General features: G+C 43.4%; 1 protein-coding gene across 2 annotated transcripts in view; it reads right to left on the reverse strand.

The window, feature by feature from the left end:
- Window positions 1–16444, reverse strand: part of MCUR1 (mitochondrial calcium uniporter regulator 1) — a 29294-nt gene extending 12850 nt beyond the window's left edge. The window contains exons 1-4 of one of the 2 annotated variants that reach the window (XM_059179353.1): window positions 15911–16444; window positions 7591–7728; window positions 2605–2708; window positions 1676–1777 (exon numbers count right to left, since the gene is read on the reverse strand). In XM_059179353.1, coding sequence (XP_059035336.1) covers window positions 1676–1777; window positions 2605–2708; window positions 7591–7728; window positions 15911–16340 — 774 coding nt within the window. In that variant the 5' untranslated portion in view covers window positions 16341–16444. The remainder of the gene's footprint in view (window positions 1–1675; window positions 1778–2604; window positions 2709–7590; window positions 7729–15910) is intronic. The other variant, XM_059179352.1, reaches the window with a different exon arrangement.
- Between the last annotated feature and the right edge of the window lie 1003 nt (window positions 16445–17447).

Raw genomic sequence — 17447 nt, forward strand, 5'->3', positions numbered from 1 at the left:
TTAGGACCCCGAGATCATGACTTATGGCCCCGAGATCAAGACTTGAGCCAAGATCAAGTCAGAGGCTTACTGACTGAGCCACCCCAGTAACACATTGTTTTTAACATACACGTTTGCCTCCAGAGGCCCTGCTGTCTTTATACCTTCTTCAATTTTTCTTTTAATAAATCCTGCCTTCAAATAGCTGATTTCAAGGGCAAATGTGAGAGTATCCAACTACTGTTTTCTAGCAAAAGGATTCTCTTGCTAGAAGGCCGTTCATAAGACTAAGATGAATCACTAATAAATGGACTTCATTTATGAGACTTTAGCTAGGACCGAAAACAAAAGGCAGGATGCAAACACAGCACTCACTTCAGTGCTGAACGCCACACTTAAGAAACCAAGGGATATATATGCAACGACGTGGATGGAATTAGAGGGTATTATGCTAAGTGAAATAGGTTAATCAGAGAAATACGATGATTTCACTCATACGTGGAATTTAAGAAACAGATGAACATATGGGAAGTGAAGGAAAAATACAGTAAGGTAACAACAGAGAGGGAAGCAAACCATGAGAGACTCCTAATCGTGAGAACAAACTTGGGGGTTGCTGGTGGGGGGAGGGAGGACGGGGTGACTGGGTGACGGGCATTAAGGAGGGCACGTGAGGGAATGAACACTGGGTGTTAAATGTAAGTGATGAATCATTAAATTCTACCCCGGAAACTTGTAATATACTGTATGTTAACCAAACTGAATTAAACAAACAAACAACAAAAGAACCCCACCCCCCACCCCCGCCAAACCAAGGGATATTTTACAGCAACACTTTGTGATAACCAGAAGCTGGAAACAATTCTAATATGCAGTTGGCCCCTGAACAACACAGGGGGTAAGGGGCACTAATCACCCCCTCCCCGTTAAAAATCTCCATATATAGGGGTGCCTGGGTGGCTCAGTGGGTTAAGCCTGTGCCTTCAGCTTAGATCATGATCTCGGGTCCGGGGATCAAGCCCTGCAATGGGCTCTCTGCTCAGCAGGGAACCTGCTTCCCCTCTCTCTCTGCCTACTTGTGATCTCTGTCAAATAAATAAATAAAATCTTAAAAAAAAAAAAAAAAAAAAAAAAAAACCAACCTCTATATGTAACTTCTGACTCCCCGAAAACTCAATAGCCTATTGTCGACCAGAAGCCTTACTGATAATATGATGTATTTTGAATGTTATATGTATTACATACCATCTTCTCAGAATAAAGAAAGCCAGAGAAAAGCAAGTATTAAAGAAAATCATATGGAAGAGAAAACACTGACTAAACTGTGTGAAGTGGTTGGCTGGTTGGTTGAAACCCGTGTTGTTCAGGGGTCAAGCATACATCACAGTAGAGTAACGAGGCACATTTATTTAACACTACAGACAATGAGCAAGATCAACCCACCATTAAGACACACCACAGGATTCCCCCAGATGAAGTTCTGGAAAAGGCAAAACCAGTCAACGGTGACACAGGATATAGGGGTCTTCCTAGCAGGGGTTAGCAGGCTTCTGGGGTGCCAGAATATACCATGTTTTGATCTGGTGGTGGACACTTGGTGAAAACACATCTAACCTGTCCACTTTTGTCTGTGTATTTATGTCTCAACGTCTCAACAGCGAGCATTTTATTAGTACGAGCAGCTCTTTAGTTTTACCTCATTTTCTGCTCTGAGGGCTGAAAATTCGCTCTTCTCCAAAATAATCATATCCTTTTTCACATTGGCAATCTGAGACATTATTTGCTGAACAGTGATCTCCTAGGAAAAAAGAGAAACGAAACATGTAACCTAGGCTGGCCTAGGACGTCTGCCTCCCACCTGGAATCATCTTAGTGAGAAACCAGGAGAATATGGACACGAGGAGAGAGGTTCAGCATGGTCGTCCTCTATTCCAGAATGAAGAAAGGAGAAGAATAAAGACTCAAGTCCAGTATCCCATCAAGTGAGCCAGTTCAAAGGGTGGCGGTCTGAGAACACTCTGCTGTGATCCCAGCCACATCTCCCTGTGTTCGGTACGGTGGACTGGAAGAGTCCATTTTCAACACAGCTGAGTTTTCCAATATGACTCTACAACAGTTGAGAAGATAGCTTTGAAAAAAGAAATACAAGTATATGTATTTTATTTAAGGTAGGCTTAATATTTAAGGTAGGCTCCGTGACCAGCGTGGAGCCCAATGTGGGGCTTGAATTCACGACTCTGAGATCAAGACCCGAGCTGAGATTGAGTTGGATGGTTAAAAGACTGAACCACGCAGTTGCCCCTTGAATAAACTACTTTTTATACCACTAGGATCATTTCCTTCTCAACTATGGTTAAAAGTACTATATGCTTTTTAGGGAGCCTGGGTGGCTCAGTTCGTTAAGTGTCTGCCTTCAGCTTGGGTCGTGGTCCCAGGGTCTCGGGATAGAGCCCTGCTTCTCCCTCTGCCCCTCCTCCTGCTTCTGTTCTCTCTCTCTCTCTCAAATAAATAAACAAAATCTTAAAAAGTACTATATGTTTTTCAATACAGTATTCTCCAAAAATACGTATTACAAACAACAACCTTCAGACTTTAAATTTGCTACCATGCCCCGACAAAGCTAACCTGCTGCATCTTGGTGACCATATCCTTGTAGACGATATCCATGTTGGCGTCCGTGATCTTGACCAAGGCAGAGACCGTGATTTCTGCTTGCTGGGTGGTGAAGCCTAAGCAAACACACAAAGACAGTAACACTCTGGCGACTCTATTTGTTGGGGGAAAAGAAAAAGAAAAAAAAAACCCTTCACAGAAGGGGAGAAAATGTTTTGAATTCAGGAAGACTGGAATCGCAGGCTGTGCTGTGTCTGTCTCTCTAGAAGCAGGACACATCTATTTCTACATGAAAAGGTAAAGGGCTGGGCTGGTGTCCTCTACCGTCCTACCTAGCTGCAAACAATCCTATTTCCTGAGACTGTCTCATGACATAGAGGAAGCCTACAATGCGAGGTCAAGGAAAGGAAAGCAAGATCAAAATTAGAGACGCAATTTACTGCTTTTGTAACTTAACAAAAATTCTAGGTAATCTTTATTTCCTTCCCTGTGGCTTAAATTTTCTAGGACTTGATTTCCCTATTTTAAAGTGCACACGTTAGTAAAGAATAATTTACTTAAGTAGGAAAGCTCAATTATTTCACATCCAGCATAAATCCATCAAATCATTGACCATATAAAGACAACTAGTAATTTTTTTTAAAGATTTTATTTATTTATTTGAGAGAGAGAGACAGTGAGAGAGAGCATGAGTGAGGAGAAGGTCAGAGGGAGAAGCAGACTCCCCATGGAGCTGGGAGCCCGATGCGGGACTCGATCCCGGGACTCCGGGATCATGACCTGAGTCGAAGGCAGTCGTCCAACCAACTGAGCCACCCAGGCGTCCCGACAACTAGTAATTTAGCTATCAATTCATCTGATGTTAAAAGGAAAAATTTGTTCTTTTTATTTTTCCTCCACAAGTCTCTTCAGTCACTTGTGGAGAGAGGACCAGGATAGAAAAAAAAAAAAAAATAGCTTTGATACTCAGTAAACTCAGATGCTGAATTGAAAGATCTAACTCAGCAGTGTTACTGTGTTTAATAATTTTAGATAGTACTACCTGTGAAGCTAATAAAACACTGTATGCTAATTAACTGAATTTATATTAAAATTTTTAAAAAGCTGAAAATAAAAAAATAACTTTAGATAGTAATTTATATTTCACATTGGCAATTCTAATAAAAGGCTTAAACCAAGACGCTGAAAGTTAATTTTTTCATTAAATACTTCCACCTGTAAGAACTACAGAAGAATCTACTGATTCCTGTAATTAAAGGCACATTTGTTTGCATAAATTGTAAGTGATACAATTTGAATGAGATTAAGTTGAGACTATGTATTTTTTTTTTAAATATTTTATTTACTTACTTAACAGAGAGATCACAAGTAGGCAGAGAGTCAGGCAGAGAAAGGGGGAAGCAGGCTCCCTGCTGAGCAGAGAGCCCGACGTGGGGCTCGAACCCAAGATCCTGAGATCATGATCTGAGCTGAAGGCAGAGGTTTAACCCACTGAGCCACCCAGGTGCCCCGACTATGTATTTTCTTTTTAAAGATTTTGTTTATCTGACACACACAGAGAGAGAGCAAGTACCAGCAGGCAGAGCAACAGGCAGAGGGAGAGGGAGAAGCAGGTGCTCCGCTGAGCAGGCAGCCTGATGTGGGGCTCGATCTCAGGACCCTGGGATCATCACCCGAGCTGAAGGCAGAGGCTTAATCGACTAAGCCACCCAGGTGCCCTGATTATAATTTTTTTTTTAAATTTTATTGAGTGTGAGTGCAGACGTGCTTGCTCACATACACAAGTGGGAAGGGGGGTGGGCAGGAGAGTGGAGAGAGAATCTCAAGCAGACTCCCTGCTGAGCTCGAAGCCAAGATTTCCAGCTCTGAGCACTGAGATCCTAACCTGAGCCAAAATCAAGGGTCCTAGGGGACTGAGCCACCCACGCAGCCCCCAACTATAAGAAACAAAGAGATTTGAAAGAGACAAAAAGACCTCCAAAGACCTATTTCCTTCATTTATTCAAACTCCTTTGATTTTCAACATGTGGGTCATGTGCATCTAGAAAAATCATCCAAAAGGTTACCCACCAAAATGTTACATTGGCTTGCTCTGGGGTATTGGGATTCAGAATATTTTTCCTGTTTCTTTTCTGCCTACATTTTTTAAAAATGAAAATATAATTTTTAAAACTTTTGGAAAAAGTGCTCATAGCTAAACATAGTTAGGTTTGGCAATTATGAAGAAAAGAAAAAGAGACCAGCGGAGTACTTACGCTGTTAATATACTCCACAGCCTTATAATTTATAACCACCTATGGGAGGAGAAAGGGGTAAGAAAAAGCAAAAGTTAGGTCTGAAAACCTACCAGGTTACCAGATACAAAATAATGCTCTGTAGGGGGCACCTGGGTAGCTTCAGTGGGTTAAAGCCCCTGCCTTTGGCTCAGGTCATGATCCCAGGGTCCTGAAATTGAGCAGGGAGCCTGCATCCTCCTCTCTCTCCACCTGCCTCTCTGCCTACTTGTGATTCTGTCTGTCAAATAAAATCTTTAAAAAACAATAATGTTCTGTAAGAATGAGAGAATGTTGACACCATCAGTGTTAGAGAGATTATACACACGCAGAAAGTTTTGTGAAGCAGGAGACGCAGCTCTGGAGAAGGTAAGGATGGTAGGTGGGAGTGCTCCTGGACAGGTCCTTCTGGCCCTCCCCTATAGCATCTTAAATATCCATCATTCGTCTAAGAGGCCTTGCGCCCTACATCTTGGCAGGGTCCCCATAACACCAGTCTTGAGATACCCCAAAATTCATGTGTCAAGGTTTGAAATGAAGAAAAGCAGGAAGGACATCTATCAAAACATCACACTTTAAGGTGAACAATTTTTATTTATCAAAAGTAAATAAACAGGGGCGCCTGGGTGGCTCAGTGGGTTAAGCCGCTGCCTTCGGCCCAGGTCATGATCCCAGGGTCCTGGGATCGAGCCCCGCATCGGGCTCTCTGCTCAGCAGGGAGCCTGCTTCCTCCTCTCTCTCTCTGCTTGCCTCTCTGCCTACTTGTGATCTCTGTCTGTCAAATAAATAAATAAATAAATCTTTAAAAAAAAAAAAAAAAAAAAGGTAAATAAACAGACTTTTTTGGTGGGGGAGGAGAAATAAACCCCACCTGTTAATGGGAGAAAGATCTGTGGCCATCTCGAGCCCACTGCTGCTATCTTGCCATTTAATAAGACTTAAGAGGCTCCCTTACTCATCAAACCCAGTGTGTAGAGAAACACCCCGTTCTCTCCAATATGGCTTTTTACAATGGGTTACTTTGAATGCAAGAACATTAGATCCACAGAAAAAAGGAAAAAGCAGGAAGACTTCTGCTTATCCACATAATTTCTGATGCCTCTCTTTTCCATTCTACTTTTCTAAATTCTGAACCGAAAGAGGTTTTTGGTCAAAAAACCCCCAATGTTTCAAGTTTAAGAAGGAAAGCAATGAAGATTATGATATGGTACTTAACAGTTTTTCTGAAGTGTACTCAGGTACACTGTATTTCCTTTAATACTCAAAGGACCCTTTGGAATTTTTACTGTGCCCACACTGCTAATGAGATGAGGAGACAGAGACCAGGAAGGACCGGGACACCTGGGTGGCTGAGTCAGTTAAGTGTCTGCCTTCAGTTAAGGTCTGTGATCTTGGAGTCCCGGGATCGACCCTGCACTGGGTTCCCCACTCAGCAGGGAGTCTGCTTCTCCCTCTGCTTCTCCCCTGCTCGTGCATTTTATCTCTGTCTCAAATAAATAGAATCTAAAAAAAAAAAAGAAAAAAGAAACTGGGAAGGAAGGAGGAGAGAACTGCCCCGCTTTGCAGCTGGGCCCTGGCGGAGCTTGAACCCAGAGCTTCTAACTCCCCAGGTGAGCACAGAGCTCCCGCCACCTGCTTGGCCCTGGCGAGTGAAGCCCAGGTCCGGAGAGCAGTTCTGCAGATACGAACACGTACAGCTGGGGCAAGATCTAGAGCGTCGTGAACACTCATAATACAGAGAATTAGAGTCGGTCTGTCTAGAAGATTCAAAGAGAATGTTATCTATGCACTGAATCCACTTTCAATAAACGTCATATATGTTGGAGCATCTTTTGCATTAATAGTGATTAAGAAAATATTAGTTGAACTATTAAAAAAACCCTACAAGTTGAAATTAGCAATGGCTGCTCAGCAACATTTTAATTTCATAACAATTTTAAAAGCACACAACACGCCCAGTAACAAAACTACCACTTTTGTGCATCAAGCAAGTGTCCTAGGAAACATTCCTGAGTTTTGCTAACTTGTGTCTAACTTGTTATCTGTAACACTCTACCTCCAGAGAGATGTTGTAAAAATATGCTTCTCAGGGACAAAGAAAAATCATATACAAGAATTTCTTAGGGACAAAGAGAAGATGTATACAATAAGTCTCAACTGGTCTAGCGGAAGCAAAATGTCCTTAAAAAATAAGAACCCTTGGGGCGCCTGCGTGGCTCAGTGGGTTAAAGCCTCTGCCTTTTGCTCGGGTTGTGATCTCAGGGTCCTGGGATCGAGCGTCACATCGGGCTCTCTGCTCAGTGGGGAGCCTGCTTCCCTTCCTCTCTCTCTGCCTACTTGTGATTTCTGTCTGTCAAATAAATAAATTAAAAAAAAAAAAAAAAAAAAAAAAAAAAAAGAACCTTTTAGGTCGGGTCATTATCTCGGGGTCCGGGATCAAGTCCCGCATAGGGCTCTCTGCTCAGCGGGGAGCCTGCTCCCCCCTCTTTGCCTGTCTCTCTGCCCACTTGTGATCTCTCTCTCTCTCCTGTCAGATAAATATATAAGATCTTTAAAAAGATTAAAAAAAAAAAGGAACTTAAAAAAAAAAAGAGATTGATCAAAAGATCATCTGTAGACTTAAATGTCAAAGAGAAATAGGAGAAGTTAGTTAAGATCAGGAGAACTTATCATTTAATGTTTTTCCACGGCACTCCCGGCCCTGAGCAACCCACAAAAGGATTACCATTTTCTTCTAGTAGACACACTAAGGCGTGGGTGTCAAAGTAGAGCTTCTTGTTCCCGCAGGAGGTGAAATCTCGCCTTTTGTGCTCCAGATCTCTCCTGTGCTCCAACTGCAGGCTCCCAGCCGAGAGGCTTAGCTCTAGAATGTGAAGAACAATTAGGCTCAAAACATGATGATGGTAAACAAAAGCCATGGAAGAATATGGCATACCTCAAAAGCCTACCTGGCTGGGGCTTTACTGAGATGAAATTCACATACCATACAATTTGCCCATTTCAAGTGTTCAATTTTATCTTTACTAAAGAGTTCTGCCACCTTCTGCACAATCCTCTAGAACATCTTCTTCATCCCAAAAAGAAACCCTATACCTTTTAGCTATCATGCCCCAATCTCCCAACTCCCTCAAACCCAGGCAACCCCTTACCTACTATCTTTACAGACTTGCCTACTCTGGGCATCACATATGAATAGAATAAGGGATGTGGTATTGTGTGTAGTTTTTTCACTTAGGTGAGGTTTTCAAGGTACATCTACCTTATAATTAATGTGCACTTTGTTATCTTTTTATTGCTGAATCACATTGTTTTAGGAATATACCAATTTCTTCTTACCTATGGAGTTGTTTCCACTTGGCTGCTTTGAACAATGCTGTTGGGAACATCTGTGTATGCGATTCTGTGTGAGCAAGTTTTCAGTTCTCTTGGGTATATACCCAGAAAATGAATTGTTGCATCACACAGTGACTGTGTTTAGCCTTATGAGGTTATGCCAGATTATTTTCCAAAGTGGCTAAACCATTTTTCATTCCCAACAGCAGTGTCTGAGGATTGCAATTTCTCTATATTATCAACACTTGTTATTGTCTGTCTTTTTTATTATAACCATCCTAGTGGGTATAAAGTGGTATCCCACTGCAATTTAATTTTATTTTTTAGATTTCTCTTCAACTATGGTATTTACTTATTTATTTGTTCTCTATAATTAAAAGTGTTTCTTGGCTTGTCTCTCATTTCTTTTTTTGTTCATTTGTTTCTTAAATCCCACATATGAGTGAAATTTTATGGTATTTGTCTTTCTCTGACTTATTTTGCTTAGGGTAATACCTTCCAACTCTATCACATCATTGCAAATGGTTAAGATTTCATTATTTTCTATCACTGACTAATAGTCTATTACATATATAGTTTTATTATATCTGTATATCTATCTTTATATATATATGTATATATATATATACATATATATATATACATCACCTCTTTATCCATCCATTAAGTGGACACTTGGGCTGCTTCCATAATCTGGCTATTGTAAATAATGCCGCAATAAACATGGGGATAGCAGTTTTGACTTTAACTTCTTTGATGCCTAATGATGTTGAGCATCTTTTCATTGCTTATTGGCCATTTTTCTATCTCTGGAGAAACATCTATTCAGACCCTTTGGCCATTCAGAAAATTGGGTTATTTTTTGGGGTGCTTGGGTGGCAGTTGGTTAAGCAACCAACTCTTGGTTTCAGCTCAGGTAGTGACCTCAGGGCTGTGAGGCTGAGCCCCAAATCAGGTTCCAAGCTCAGTGCAGAGTCTGTTTGAGATTCTCTCTCCCTCTCTCTGCTCTTCCCGCTCATGCTCTAATAAATAAATCATTTTAAAAAATTGGGTTATCTTTCTGTGATTCAGTCGGTCATTAAGAACTCTTTATACAATTTTAGGGGCATGTGGGTGGCTCAGTTGGTTGAGCGTCTGACTTCGGCTCAGGTTACGATCCTGGAGCCCTGGGATGGAGTCCCGTGTCAGGCTCCCTGCTCAGCAGGGAACTCGGCTTCTCTGCCTCTCCCCTGGTTGGTGGTTTCTGGTGCTCTCTCTCTTGCGCGCGTGCTCACTCTCAAATAAATAAAAATCTAAAGACATATATACATTTTATATATTTATTTCTGAAGATTTTATTCATTTATTTGAGAGAGAGCATAAGAGAGAAAGCACGAGAAGGGGCAGGGTCTGAGGGAGCAGCAGATAAACTGCTGAGCCACTCCAGGATCATGACCTGAGCAGAAGGCAGATGCCTAACTGACTGAGCCACCCAGGTGCCCTTCTTTATACATTTTAGATACAAGTTCCTAACTGTATATATACTTTGCAAATATTCTCTCCCATTCTGTGGGCTGGCTTTCACTTTCTCGATGGTGCCTTTCAAAACATAATTAATTTTTAATTTTAATGAAGTCCAACTTATTTTTGTTCTTGTGCTTTTGGTGTCATATCTAAGAAACTACTGGCTAATTCCAGAACACAAAGATTTACACCATTTTTTTTTTCTAAGAATTTCACAGCTTTAGCACTTACATATAGGTCTCTGATCCATTTGAGTTAACTTTTACGTGGCGTGAGATGAGGCTTCGACTTCTTCTGCATGTGGAAATCCAGTTGTTTAGCATTATCTTGGAACTTGTCAAAAATCAGTTGACAGTAAATCTTCTCTGGGGTCTCCACTCTATGCTACTGATTTATATCTGTCCTATGCCAGTGACACATTTTCTTGATGACTTATAGCTCTGTGGTAAGTTTTTATATCGAGTTTTGTTCTTTTTCAAGATTGCAAGGGCTATTCTGACTCCCTTGCATTTCCATATGTACTTTAGCATCAGCTTATCAATTTCCTTTTTTATAAGTCTGTAGATCAATTTGGTGGAGTACAAAGTCTTCTAATTCATGAACATAGGATGTTTTTCCACTTCTTTAGCTCTTTAATTTCTTTAATGGTGTTATGCAGATTTCACACTACAGCTGACCCTTGGAACACTGGTTTAGACCACATGGGTCCACTTATACACGGATTTTTTTTTTCCCATACTCTATTTCCTCTTCTTTATGATTTTCTTAAAATTTTCTTTTCTCTAGCTTTCACTATTCTAAGAACACATGTGATATATAAAATGTGTTAATTGACTGTCTGTTATGGTAAAGCTTCTGGCCAACAGTAAGCTATTAGTAGTTAAATTTGGGGGAAGTCAGAAGTTATACACAGATTTCCAACTGTGTAGGAGTTGGCACTCCTAAGCCCTGTGCTGTTCAAGGGTCAATCCTATAAGTTTTGTGTGTTTTTTGTTAAATTTGTCCCTAAGTACTTTATTCTTTTTTGATGCTACTATAAAGGTAATTGTTTTTTAGATTATTCATTCTAGTGTAGAGTAATGCAACTGATTTTTTTTAATTATATTTTTTATGTTGATCTCATATCCTGCAATCTTCTTCAGCTTGCTAATTAGTAGTTTTTTAGTGAATTCCTTAGATTTTTCTTACAGGGTCATGTCATCTGTGAACAATGATAGTTTTATTTCCTCCTTTTCATTGTCTTGCACTGGTTAGAACTTCTAATACAATGTTGCATGGCTGGTGATGGCAGACATCCTTGCTCCTGACCTTTGGAGGGAAAACTTTCATCCTTCACTATTAAGTATGATGTCAGCTATGGGTGTTTCACAGATTCCCTTTATTAATGAGGAAGCTCCTTCCATTCCTAACTTGTCAAGTATTTTTTATCATAAAGGGTGCTTAATTTTGCCAAATTGCTTTTCTTTGTCTTCTGAGATTATCACATGTTTTTTTTTTTCTTCTTCTATTTTTTTAAATATGGTGCGTACAGGAATTGGTTTTCAGATGTTAAATGAACCTGTTGTTCCTGGGATAGAATCCCCTTCAGTCATGATGTATAATCCTTTTTAACATATAGCTGGATTTGATTTGCTGAGTATTTTGTTGAGGATTTTTATCTTTGTTCATAAGAGGTATTGGTCAATAGTTATCTTTGTGATGCCTCTACAAAAACCTAAAAACCTATCTTTAGAGGGATGCGTTCTAATAATTTGTATGTTCACCTTTCTTATGAATTTCTGTGCATTTAGCCACAGATCCAACTCCTCTTGTAAGCTTGTTTCAAGGTGCTCATCTGAAGACGGTAGCATGGTAATGGTTCTCTGGCTTTTGTACTTCATGAACCATAAAAATAGTTTAAAAAATATGTATCAATTGCAGTGCCAACTAGAAATTCTATCCAGGAAGGACAATTAAACACAATAGCTCCTTATTCTTACAATCATACTATAAAAGACATTTTGACTGCAGAAGAAAAAAAAAAAGAGAGATGAGCAATATAAAATTTAAAAACTTTCATTTAAATGTAATAAACATAGCTAAATGAAAATTTTACTACATGTCTGTGTTTACTTTTCTATGATGCCAAGTTCGTAGAAGAGTGGTAAAAGAAGTAATAGTGACTACTAAACAGTCACTACTAACTTGAAGTTTAGAAGTCTGAGGTAAATCCCCTAAGTGACTGGAAAGCTACTTCAACGAATCAGCTCCTACTGTCAATCCTCCACCTCTAAACGCTCTAAAGGAAATTGCATGTAAGCAAAAACATGACATGGACAGAACCCTACAGATCAGATGTTTGTCTAGAAGCCTAGAGCACTCCCATTTCCCCTGCTTGTGTTCCCTCTCTTGCTGTGTCTCTCTCCATCAAATAAATACATAAAATCTTAAAAAAAAAAAAGGTCCTTACATTCAGGGAAACACTAGCCTACAGTATCAGGTCCTTGGCAAGGCACACAAATACAAAGCCTGTCCTAATTTAGCCTACACCTACCCTTTCATCTTTCTTTCTTGACACCTAAATTATTCTGTGTCCTGTACTTGTATATCTTGGTACTCTATCCTGATGTCTGGCTTGACCCCCTTTTTCAACTGGCAAATTTTAGCATCATTTCAACCCCTCTTCATTTAATTTTACAATCTGCTAAGTAAACATTATGCTCTGGGGAGGGAATTATGCTACACTGTGTGGTTCCAGCTGCTAGTTCCACCCAGGTCAGAGGGCAGCCTGGATTGCTCCTTGTGTTCTCTGCCCAGCCCGCACACCTCTATCACAGCACTCACCACACTGTTTCCACATCTGTATCATCTACTAGGTCCAAATATCCCAAGAGCAGCCAGTCTTAGTCATTTTCACATTAGTAGCATATAGCAGAAGGCCTGGCCAAGTGCAGGCCAGAAATAATTGTGTAAGAGACCTCTCAATCTGGATCATGAGACTGTCTAGAAAGAAAATTTGCAATCAACCCCTTTCACCTCCTTACCTATGACCTTCTCTTTGTACATATAATTAACTCAGTTAAATCTGGTCCCTCTTTTTTCATTCGTCCCTCCTTTTTTTTTTTTTTTTTTTTTTTCATTAACCCCAGTCTGAGACAAAACTGGCCTCCAGGAGAAGAGACCCCCAATGTCTGCCTGATGACAGAACAGACCGAGCTTGAAAAACAGCAGTGATGAATGAATGAACGAACTGATCTCTCAAGGGGCCCTCTAGAGGCTAAGCCACCCATATTTAAAACTGTGCTCAACTGTCCCATGGGTCAGGAAGCTTGTAAACAATTTGAGTCTAGAACTGGCTAGTGAAGAGTGATGGGATTTTTCTAGGACCAAATTAATCATCTGTGTGACTTAAAACATCTCCCTCTCTCTCTCTCTCACACACACACATCCCCAAAATAAACTATCATGACTACTTTCTTTTTTTTTTTTTTTTTTTAAAGAATTTATTTATTTGACAGACAGAGATCACAAGTAGGCAGAGAGGCAGGAAGCCGGCTCCCTGCCCAGCAGAGAGCCCAATGCGGGGCTCAATCCCAGGACCCTGGGATCATGACCTGAGCCGAAGGCAGAGGCTTAACCCACTGAGCCACCCAGGCGCCCCGACTATCATGACTACTTTCTAAGCAAGAGCTAATTCCAATTTAGACGCTGCAGATTTTTTTCTTGTTCAAAACAACTGGAATTAGGGGCACCTGGGTGGCTCAGTGGGTTAAGCCGCTGCCTTCGGCTCAGGTCATGATCTCAGGGTCCTGGGATCGAGCCCCGCATCGGGCTCTCTGCTCAGCGGGGAGCCTGCTTCCCTCTCTCTCTCTCTCTCTGTCTACTTGTGATCTTTCTCTGTCAAATAAATAAATAAAATCTTTAAAAAAAAAAAACCAAACAAACTGGAATTAGGGGCACCTGGGTGGCTCAGTTGGTTCGGCTCAGGTCATGATCCCAGGGTCCTGGGATGGAGCCCTCCATGGGGCTCCCTGTTCAGTGGAGAGCCTGCTTCTCCTCCCTCCTGCTCTGCCTACTTGTGCTCGATCTCTCTGTCAAATAAAAATAAAATAAAATAAAATAAAATAAAACAACAACTGGAATTCATTTCAACTGTAAGCTTACTTCAACAAACTATGTACTGTCATCTGAAAAGTGTTGAAAAGGTCTGGCCCCTTCTCACTTGGCAGGCCAACCCCCACTGATGGAAGCTGAATGCCATCTTGCCTTCTGTCAAAGGGCGAAGCCTGAGGAGGAGCAATACTCTTGGCATTTAGAATACCTCAGACTCATTTTTCCTCCTTTATTGTGACAACAAAGTGAGGCCCAAGAACTATGAATTCCCACTAATAACCAGGAAGCAAGTAAATGGAGTTTAAAGTGCAATGCGTAATTCTCCCTTGGAGGGACCTTCAGAATATCAAAGGGATTTATTAAAACACACACAAAAGCAGCCCGGAGTTAGGCCTGAACAGAGGAGGAAACCAAGTACAAACTTACTACTCACAACATCCTTAAGTCTCAGTAGCCCTACTGAGAACTGCGGCACCGAACAAATCACTAGGCTGAACGCAAAGAAACAAAACTCAGTTGGCTGAGTGGTTCCTTAACTGTGTCTTGTCCCGTATTTATTTATCTATCCTCACTCTCTGAAGAAAGGAGATCCTCTGAGCCTAATTCAGTAAGTACCACCTTCCTGACCAAATCAGAAAACTCATGAGAACTCTTCCCTTTTGCCCCACAGTCTTGAATGAGGGGATAAAAATACATCAAAAGTCAGAGCTTATAAAAAAAAAAAGAAGAGCAACAAAAGACAGAAGTACTGAAATAAAGATCAAAGTCATCTCTAACTCCTAATTACTGCGTAACACTGACAGAGTTCACCACTCATTCCCCACACTTTGTTTGTAAAGCTTCCTTCCTTCACTTTTTTGTCCTTCCAGTCTTTCCCCAGATGTGGATATTTTTATACTTTAGAAACTGTCAACAGGGTGCCTGGGTGGCTCAGTGGGTTAAGCCTCTGCCTTTGGCTCAGGTCATGATCTCAGGGTCCTGGGATCGAGCCCTGAATCAGGCTCTCCGCTCAGCAGGGATTCTGCATCCTCCTCTCTCTCTGCCTGCCTCTGTCCCTACTTGTGATCTCTCTGTCAAATAAACAAGTAAAATCTTAAAAAACAAAAAAAAAAACACAAAAACAAACCACGAGGGTACAATTTCTTTAAAAAAACAAACAAAAAAACACAACAGTCCACATTTACTGGGCTTTTCTCTTAAGAAAAAGAGAAAGGAGGGAGCCATCAGTATGGTTACTGATGGCTATGGATTGATAGGACAGACCACCCAAAGTGGTATTTTTAGCCCTTTGCTAGTAAAGATTATCCCAAATGGTATTTTCATCAACAATTTGCTATTTAGTAAAATGAGCCTGTTTCAGACTTCCTCATCTCTATGCAAGGCTGTGACTGCTCTCAGCTCTCTCAAGTATTTAACCAAATGCCACCTTCTCCATATAAACTATTCTGATAACCCCATTTAAGCTCACTGCTGGAGGCCCACCTCACTTCCTAAGCCTCACCACCTCCATCCCCCCCCCCCACGGTACTTTCCACTTCCGTACGCGATCATATGTAAATTATATGCGTACACATAAATTATAGCTTTCTATCTACATCATCTCCGGTACTAGAGTGAAGGTCCCAGACTTTTCTGATTTTTCCCAAGTACCCAGAAAAGCGCCAGCCAAGCGCAGAACAGGCAACTAGTGTCAGTGAGTTAATAAATCCCCGACAGTCGGAAGTGAAACTGCAGTCCCCACAGCTTCGCTCCTTAATCTCGCAGAATCTCCCGCAGTCGCCCGCACCCGAGTGGTGACACGAGGGACGCGTCACCGGCGCCCATCCGGCGGCTCCACCCGCCGGCGAGCACCAGCTCCCCGCCCAGCGCGCACGGCCCTCCCGGCATCCCCGCCAACCGCAGCCAACACACCTTGTGCCCCGGACTCCGGGTCACCGGGGCGGGGGCAGACAGACCTTCGTCCCACGCCCGGAGAAGCGCGGCGACCTCGGCTCATCCGACCTCTGGGTCGCCGAGCCTCCCCGTCCCGTCCTGCCCGGAAGGTCAAAGCCAAAGCTGGTCCCGCCCCCGGCCCGGCGAGAAGATTCCCCCTGCTGCCCCGGCCGCGCGGCCCTCACCTCTCCTGGACGAAGTGAGGGCGGCCACTCGGCCGCGGCACAGGTGGAGGGCGCCGGCGGCCCAGGCGACGCCCGGGGTGAGGCCCGGCAGGCACCTTCCCGCGCCGCCGCGGCCAGCCGCGGGGACAGAGGGCCCTGGGCGCGAGCGCTCCCGGTCCGCGAGGGGCCGGCGCGGGGCGACCGTGGCCAGGCGCGGGGAGGGCACGAGCAGGAGGAGGAGCAGCGGGGAGGCACGTGACGCGCCGCGGGGGGCCGCCGGGGCGCGAGGCTTCAGCGCCCCCAGACCCACGGACAGCGCGGACAGGCAGTGGCGCACCGGGACGCCGCGGCCGCCCGGGCTTCCGCAGCGGCCTGAAGGCAGGAAGAGGACAAGCCGCCGGCGGCCCGCCGGGCGCTTCGGTCTCCCGCCCGCGACGAAGCCGCAGTCCATCCCCACGGCGGTCACAGGCCCGGGCGCGCGCTCATCCCGCTCGCGCGCCGCGCGGGCTCGAGTCCACAGCCGGAGCTGCGTGGAGTGTGGCGCCGGGCCCGCCCTTTCCTGTCGGGCGGGCGGGGTCCGGGCGCGCGCCGGGGCGGGGCCAGGAGGGGCGGGGCCGGGGCGGGGCCAGGCGGGCGGGGCTCCATCCTAGGCCCCGAGAGCGAAGCGAGCGCGGGTCCTGCGCGAGCTTGGGACCCACTCGGTGGGGTGGAGGCTGCGGGGGCTCCCTGATCTGTGATGCCTTCCTGGCTGCCACGGTTTGCTGCCACGGGCGCCCTTCAGAGTCCCCAGGAAAGTCCCTGCACCGCCAGGCTGCTTAGATTTTACCATCCTCATTTGAAGTTCCCCAAAACTTGGCGCTGGGGTGCATGCTAAGGAATTAGCAGGGGCAAAGGAGAGTCGTTTACATAGTCAAAACATTAAAAGGCTAAACTTCAGAGCTTTTGTTTCCGGATTAGCACATCAAGAAAGGATAAAGTCTCAATCTGGGGAATTTAAAACATGGGGTATGAATGTTAACTGAGACCTCCTGGCGTAGATCTGAAACTAGTGGTGTTCAGTTCAGGAAGCGTTTTGAATGTGTGATGCACAGTCTCAGGTACTGTTCCATTATGTGAACTCAGTAAATGTTCACGGAGTGAATGAATGAAATATGCACTGGGCTGCAGGCTTGGAGATAGAAGAAAAGTGAGGCTGTTCTTGTCCTCCGGGAGTTTTCTGATAAACTTCTATTTGTCCACATATGTGATGGAAGAAAAACATGTTCTGAGCCTTAAGAGCTACAAACTGCTGCTTAGACAGAGGAGAGTACATAAGGCTATGGGAGAGGTGAAAGAGATGTTTAAGCTGCTATCAAGATACAAACAACTAGAAATATTAAGGTTTAAGCAGACATTCTCATTAAAAGTAGGAGTTACACTTTTGTAGAACTGTTAGGGAAAGCAATTTAGCAATATGTATTGATGAAGTCCCAGAATGGAAGGCCTGGTTACTATCAAGCCAAGGCCACTTTCCCTCTAATGAGGCACTAACATAAAGACAATTGGGAGTCTCCTGGTG

Source organism: Mustela lutreola, chromosome 6 (assembly GCF_030435805.1).
Source record: "Mustela lutreola isolate mMusLut2 chromosome 6, mMusLut2.pri, whole genome shotgun sequence".
Taxonomy (NCBI): Eukaryota; Metazoa; Chordata; class Mammalia; order Carnivora; family Mustelidae; genus Mustela; species Mustela lutreola.